This window comes from Gekko japonicus, unplaced genomic scaffold (genome assembly GCF_001447785.1).
Source record: "Gekko japonicus isolate JY-2015 unplaced genomic scaffold, Gekko_japonicus_V1.1 scaffold864, whole genome shotgun sequence".
Taxonomy (NCBI): Eukaryota; Metazoa; Chordata; class Lepidosauria; order Squamata; family Gekkonidae; genus Gekko; species Gekko japonicus.
The window spans coordinates 147,541-155,511 of NW_015166449.1; the positions used below are offsets into that span (position 1 = coordinate 147,541).

The window sequence follows — 7,971 nt, forward strand, 5'->3', positions numbered from 1 at the left end:
CCTGGAGAGCTGTAAAGAGGGGCTGTGGCGCATCTGCTTGTCATGCAGAAGGTCCCAGGTTCAATCCCCGGCATCGGCAGTTAAAAGGACCAGGCAGGAGGTGATGGGAAAGGCCTCTGCCTGATACCCTGGAGAGCTGTAAAGAGGGGCTGTGGCGCATCTGCTTGTCATGCAGAAGGTCCCAGGTTCAATCCCCGGCATCGGCAGTTAAAAGGACCAGGCAGGAGGTGATGGGAAAGGCCTCTGCCTGATACCCTGGAGAGCTGTAAAGAGGGGCTGTGGCGCATCTGCTTGTCATGCAGAAGGTCCCAGGTTCAATCCCCGGCATCTCCAGTTGAAAGATCTGGCAGAAGGTGATGTGAAAGACCTCTGTCTGAGACCTTGGAGAGCCGCAGCCAGTCTGAGTAGACAATACTGACTTTGATTGACTGATGGTCTGATTCAGTAGAAGGCAGTTTCAGGTGTTCATGTATTCTATTTGAGGGGGTGAAGGGATGAGGACCCCCCCTCCACACAATTTACTTCTGTACGTCACAAAATAGGCCTTGGCATTTATTCTGACGGAACTTAAAATTGCTCAAGGGCCACGATAATGGGCAAAAAAAAAAAAATCCAAAAAGAATTACAATTTGATAATTAACATATTTCAATGACTGTGAGGCCTGCCCTGGATGGACTAAGGCTAGCCTGTCCTTGTCACATCCTGGAAGCTAAGTTGAATTTGGCCCTGGTTAGTCCAAAGGCAGGCAAACAACGCTCCCTCTAAGCTGTGGAATCCTGTGAGCAAAAATTCTACTTGGGGAGCGACTGGCATTAAAGTTGTGAGCGAACCATTTGGCTGCTGCATAAACTAGTTTTGCTCTGGAGCCGTCCTTCCTGAGCTAAGACAAAAACGTGTGAGCCGGAGGCTGAAAAACTGTGAGCTAGCTCACACTAATTCAGCTTAGAGGGAACACGGCAGGCGCAGGCAAACAGCCCCCAAAGGCCTCTTGCCTTGTCGACCCTATGGGGTCGCCATAAGCCAGCTGTGACTTGACGGCACTTTCCACCACCGTCGACCATTGTCAAGAGAAAATCTTTTGTTGCTTAGCAGCAACTATTCCCCCCCCCCTTCCTCTTTGTTCCAGATTATTTTCATTCAGGACCAATCGAGAGAGGGAAAGGACCCGTTTTTAGGGACGCAATGGTAGTTTCTCCTGGAACTTTCTCCTGCAAACTTCAGCCACTCTTTAAACGTGTGCTGCCATCGTGTAATGCCCGACTGCCAGACAAAGTAAATTAGAAGACAGCCCTAAGCAGGTCTACCCAGAATCCCGCACGGTTCCATTCAGCGGGGCATACTCCCAGGGAAGTACCCTCACGATTGCGTTGTTGGGGTTCCTTTTGAAACTGACTGGCCAGGATCCAAAGGGCTTGGCAAGACCCTCCAGCCACGTGCCGGGGCTTCTGAGGGATCTTCTCCTACTATAGTTGTCCCCGTGCCACTTAAAAGGTCACTCAAGGGTTGGGGGACCCTCCAGAACAGCTTCCTGCGTGATTAGAGAGCCTCAAATAGGCAGGAGGAGATCCCTGCGCATGCATACAAGCACTTTGAGCCTGCATATATCCAACCCAGGGCTACTTGGGTCACAGACAGACAGAGACTCGAGCAATGTGTTTACTCAAAACTCAGAAGCAAGAGGCACAAGTTTCCTCTTGCTGCACCCAATCTGTACGTGCTTTTTGTACTCCTGAGTTAACAGTTCACCTGCTTTCCATTCGTCCTTAGGACCACAAGAGCAGACCACCTTCATAGAAAACAACCGCTACAAAAAGAAAGCCCAGTTCTCCCTCAGATGGTAAAGCTCACCTCGAGAAGGTACCACTTCAGACCATAGGTGGAGTCTCCCGCGATTCAGTGCTCCTCCCTACGAAACAATCCCCCTTTTCCTTGTTGAGACAGGTTTTCTGTGTGTAGAAAACCTATTTTTTTCTAATGAGGGAGAATTCCATCACACGAATACCAACCCCCTCAGCTCCATCCCTTCCCAAGGCCGGGAGTGGTACAGCCTTAGACGTAGGGTTGGATCCAGTCAGCTTTTTCGCTGGTCAAAAGGAGATAACGTAGTCCCCTTTCGACCACTGAAAAGGGGTTGTGGGATCTGCGTGGACAAAAGCCCTGTGTAGAGATGTTTTTTCTGTTTTTTTCCTGAAGCTTTTTTGTTTTTTTCCAAAAAATTGGAAAAATTGAAAAAATAAAATATTTTAAGACAAGGTGTTCAAATATTTTCCAAATCATTTCTAAAATATATATATATAGTATCAGATTGATCTAATTTCTCTGCACTGCGGACAAGCAAGTCCTAGGTTACAAACTGAACTCTCCAATGCAAGAACAAGATGCATTTCTTCCTTTAGGAGGTGCTATTGTCAGAAGAAAAGAAAAAGGTTTCAGTTTTGTTTTTGCATGGTGGTGGGTATTCTGTTTGTAATCATTGTTTGGATACACTATATTTTTAATATGCTAGTTGTGATCATTTCATGCCAAGTAAAAAGGTCCATAGTCATATTTTATGTTCCTAAAGTAACAGAATGACTTTCAATCTAGAAAAGACAAAAGAAATGCTAATGTAGCATTTTTTTCAATTTTTCTGAAAATTTCCGTTTTTCCCCAGAAAAAAAAATGGAAACTTCAAAATTTCCGGAAATTTTACATCTCTAGCCCTGTGGGAGGGGGACTATAGAAAAGAGGGGAATTGGGTGAGGTTGAGTGGAAAAGACGGCTGGATCCAACCCATAGGCGTGTTACCTCGCTGAGGGTAACTATCTCCAGAACTAATCCAAGTGGGATCGGACCTGTCATTTCTACTAAGTCACTGTTGCAAATGCTGCTCAGGGTCGGAATTCCCGAAAAAGGAGCTGTAGCAGAGGAGGACATGAGGAGAACCCACTTACTTGTAAACCTGTACTCATCCTCCCGTCTTCTGATCTCTAATTCTAAGAGAGAGGATGGAAACAGTAATACAGAGAGATAAAAAGAGAGAGAGCATTACTCGTCTTGCAAACCGCTCCGAGTCCACGCCGAGTGGAGGAAAGCGGGCGAAAGGCACCCAAATAGAAATACAAAATATTACATTTCCGTCCCCTCTTGCCCTCTCCTGAATACATTTTTTGTTAAGAGCGAAGGATTGCAGCCGCAAAAAAAAAAAAAGTCAAATGGTTTGACCCACGCTCATAAGTCAAAGCCCTGTATGGCCAGGGTCCAGCTTACCTAAGGGACCGCCTTTCCCCATATATTCCCCCAAGGGCACTACGGTCGGGGAGTCAACATCTCCTGGAAATTCCAGGCCCCAGGGATATTAAATTTGCTGTTACTAGAGCCAGGGCATTTTCGGTGGCGGCTCCTACCTGGTGGAAGGAGCTCCCGGAGGAGATCCGGGCCCTGCGGGACCTGTCTCAGTTCTACAGGGCCTGCAAGACGGAGCTCTTCCACCAGGCTTTTGAGTAGGAGCCGCCGCCACTTCAATTCCACCACCGATATGTTTGCAGCATCGCACCACTACCACTAATATGTGGTTCCATATGGGTGCGAGGTAACCCTGGAAGGAGAGGGTGCTGACAAGTTGTGGGACCAATACCATCTGAGGAAGTTCTACCCCATCTTGCACTGACATTTTGTTGTTGTACTGTAATGTTTTATGGTTTTAGACTGTTTTATCTGTTCTAATCCTCGTTGTTAGCCGCCCTGAGCCTTCGGGGAGGGCGGGATATAAATCCAAAAATAAATAAATAAATAAATTTTTGACTGGGGAAGGGAGAAGTACGAAAATAGTCATGTACAGAGTTAATGATGTTAAGCGGGCGTAAAGCTTTTTAAGAAAAGCAAACACGGCCAAAGCAGACGGACGCCTTCGGGAAAGGCAGAAACTAAGCCTCTGACCCTTTTAATCCCATTTCCGAAAGAAACGGAACGTGCAGTGCTGCTGAGCCCTATTGTTAAGAAAAAGATCACGGAGTAACTGCTGAAATGTTAGCACCGTTAAATGGATCAACAGGCACAGGGTGGGCAAAGTGCATGGGTCAGAATCAAAAGAGATGCTGCGGATGGTGTTCATGGGCCAGTGAGCATACTGAGAGGGAAATACAGCCTCGATTTTTAGGCCAATAATGCACACCGCTTCTACTTTGGACAGCCTCGATTTTTAAGGCCAATAATGCACACTGCTTCTACTTTGGGTAATTTCTGGAAATGCAAACGTAGTGTGCCGTGAGAGCATCATATGGTGGTGGGAGAGGGGGAGAAGAGCCTCTGAAACTTGTTATTAATGGTCAGGGTCTTTTCAGGCCAGGTCTACAGATACACTCCTGTACTATAAAGCATCCTTTCCTAACAAGTTAAGATTAAAGTTGGAGTTATTGTCAAGTTATTTCAAAATTCAGGCTCTTCAATTGTGAATGAAAGAAAAGGACGGCGTGCAGAGAACGCCTTCAAGCCTTGGCTCTGCTGCTGTCAGAGTCTGCCCCCCCCCCCCCCCAATAGCTAGCAATCCAAAACAGTCCAGTGGCACCTTTAAGGCCAAGTTTTATTCAGTTACAAGCTCTCCCTCCTCTGCGAGGACAGATCTGCACGTCCCCACTCCCCCAAGAGCTAGCAATCCAAAATAGTCCAGTGGAGCCTGAGCGGTGGGTGTTGCCTTCTGACACACTTCTGGTGATGTCAGGGGGTGGCGGCATATGCAAATAAGTTATGCTAATGAGCTATGCTATTGAGCTCCTGCACCTCTTTTTCTATGAAATGACCCTTGGTATGAGGTATTAGGAATAAGTACCGTAGCTTCTGTGAATTGCTCTTACTGTGTACTTTTGGATGGAACCCGTTCTCCAATGGGAACAGATGAGCACAGGGCTTGGCAAATACCAGGCACCAGGGTGACCAGGAATTTAATGGTGGCGCCTGGCATTTTCAGCAGCGATTTGTTTTAGTGTCTCTCCAAGGTCCTCAGTAGAAGTACAAAGCATGTTCATCATTCCACATCAGAATATATTTTCTTATATGACACAAAAATGCATGCGCCTTGAATTCCTGCCAATGCCTTACACCATTCACTGGTAGTAGATCAATTTGCTTCTTAACCTTCTATAAAAAGGTAAAGGTTTCCCTTGCTCGAAAGTCAGTCGAATCCGACTCTAGGGTTGCAGTGCTCATCTCCGCTTCCAAGCCGAAGAGCCAGCGCTGTCCGAAGACATTTCCGTGGTCATGTGGCCGGCATGACTAAACGCCAAGGCACACGGAATGCTGTTACCTTCCCACCGAAGTGGTACCTATTTATCTACTTGCAATTTCTTGCTTTCGAACTGCTAGGTTGGCAGGAGCTGGGGCCAGAGACAGGAGCTCACTCCGTCACGCGGCACACTCGGGTCTCGAACTGCCGAACGACAGACCTTCTGGTCTGCAGCTCAGTGTCTTAACCCCTGAGCCACCGCAGCCCCTTCTGCCTTCTGTACTGACTCCAATATTCACCCAAATGGAGCTTCTTAAAAATAATGGAATGAGAAACTAGAGACACGTAAGTTTGCAGTGAGAAGTTAGCTTTTTGCTGCAGTGACGACAACCAGGATTACCCCATATTTATTTATATGCTACAATGCTTTGTCACAGGTTTAATTAAAAAAATGAAACCGCAAAGAGCTTTAGATTAGTTTTTGTGATAAGTAGATAATATAGTCACTGAAATTCAAAACCCTGAAGGCTGAAAAAATGAGACTGGCTCCTAAATTTTTAGGCTGGCTTCCAAAGCCAAATAAAATCTATCAAGGCTTTTATTAGCACATTTCAGACTTTGGGCCAGAATTTATTCAAGCCTCTGTCTAGGAGAACTCCATTTTCTAGTTCTTACCCGTTGGCAGGGATAAGGTATGAATGCAATGTATCTACATAAAATACAATGAAACACAGTTGTTATTTTGATAAAACCCACCAGCAATTTTGGAGGGCCGATTCAATCAAACTCCATTGGCCCATCGTCTATGTATTTGTGGTACCCACGAACTTGAGGATTTACCTCACTATATTCTCTTTTGCCCACTGTATTCTAGTCCGAGGGCTAAATTTTTAGTAGATATTTTAACTGGTCTTAGTGCTTACCCAGTTATAAAGTTTCATTATTTGCCCTTGCTGCAAAGACTATACGTTCCAAGGTGGCATCGGGAAGGGGCGTTATTTAGGCTACTGTATTAAATTAGTCGTATTTTGTTACTGATCTTTGGTATTTTTGTATATTCTGACTCTAACCTAGGGTTAATTCACAATTTGTGTTTTGTAATTCTGTAACAGCCAATGGCTAATTACAACAAACTAAAAGTCCAGGCAGAAGCAAAGCAGCAGGCCTCAGTAGTGCCGGCATTCTTTTTCTCATGTAGGCAAACCAATGGCACAGGGACCCTGGAGTCTGGGCCATTGAACTGTCCCCCTCACACCAAGAGGGAAGGCGCAAGGAAACCAGCACGTACAACATAAACTGATCTACAAACCTCTCGGTGTTAAGGAGGTCTGCTTTTCAACCTCAGCTTGCTGCCTTAGAGTAGCTGGGATGTTGTTGTAGATTCTCTTGTAATGATTGTATACGGCAACCGAAAGCACCTTCTTGGCAAAAGACTGGCCGACCACATACTTGTCGAGGTAGTTATAGATCTGGCAAAAAAGGGGGAAAAATAACAACACAACCCCCCCCCCTCGTCAGAACCAAGCCATCAGAAGGTGCATTATTAATACTTATTAGGAGTATGCAATCAGACACCGCCGACCTAATAAAATGCTTAGTACTTCCCGTACTGGATTGGAAACATCCAACACCATGAAGGCACCCCTAATATTTCACCCGATAAGCATTTCTGCTGCTCTGCAGGTGGTGTGCTGGCCCTTTAAATTTTAAAGAGCCATTCATTTCAGCCGTCAGAACACCTGGCCTCTGGAAACTGGTGGCCAGAGCTACAGCAGGGGAAATAATTGCCTTTAAATGGGCCAGTGTGCTGTGAACCGGCTGGGATACACTTCCAAAAGCTCATACCCTGCCATGAATTTTGTTAGTCTTTAAGGTGGTACTAGACTCTTACCCTTACAGGTGCTACTGGACTCTTACTCTTTTCTATGTGTATCTTAGTTTTTCTGTCTGAGAGGCAGGAAAAACAAAAGCTGAAAATAGAAAACACAGCTTTTGCAGTCAACAAAAGAAGGTGCATTATTCCTACAGAAGCACTCTTACGCAGTCACAACAGGACTAGTCACATATTTAACTAAACGTTATAACACTGAAAACACTGAGCTATTCACCCGTGCCTTGTTATCCTACACATTATAGCATGCTGACTGTGGCCAAAATCAATCACATTTAAACAAATATTATGCTTGACAATATGTCGCATATATCAGCAGTTATGTGCATGTATTTTCAGGCTGTTCATAAAAATCTTCATATTGCACATTCTGAGTAAACCTAGTCCTTAAAAATATTTAATTCATCCCCAAACTGAAAGTATTGCATATGAGCTTTTTGTTACCCCAGTGTTTCTTCTAAGCTGCACTAGCTCACAGGGTTTTTTTAGCCTCCGGCTCACACATTTTTGTCTTGGCTCAGGAAGGATGGCTCCAGGGCAAACTTAATTTATGCAATAGCCAAATTACTTACAGCTTTAACGCCAGTCGCTCACAGAGTAGAATTTTTGCTCACGAGACTCCACAGTTTAGAGGGAGCACAGCTTAAAACTCCCAAAAATTTCTAATTTTTTCACTGGAGAACATGAAAGGATGCTAGGGAGGGGGAAATCCCCTTCACATCTCTAACCACCTGTGTTCTTGCTAGAGCTGGCATCCACACCACGGGATACTAATACTACTTTACACAGAGAGTGATTAAAATGTGGAATTTGATGTTATCGATGGCCACAGGAATAAACAGCTTTAAAAAGGAATCCGATAGATTCATCGGGGGGGGG

The 7,971-nt window shown here is 45.2% G+C and overlaps 1 protein-coding gene across 2 annotated transcripts in view; it reads right to left on the minus strand.

Moving 5' to 3' along the window:
- The window catches only part of CLPX (caseinolytic mitochondrial matrix peptidase chaperone subunit), a 52,621-nt gene that overhangs the window by 23,118 nt on the left and 21,532 nt on the right, over window positions 1-7,971 (minus strand). Inside the window, exons 5-6 of one of the 2 annotated variants that reach the window (XM_015412014.1) lie at window positions 6,511-6,670; window positions 2,935-2,976 (exon numbers count right to left, since the gene is read on the minus strand). In XM_015412014.1, coding sequence (XP_015267500.1) covers window positions 2,935-2,976; window positions 6,511-6,670 — 202 coding nt within the window. The remainder of the gene's footprint in view (window positions 1-2,934; window positions 2,977-6,510; window positions 6,671-7,971) is intronic. The other variant, XM_015412015.1, reaches the window with a different exon arrangement.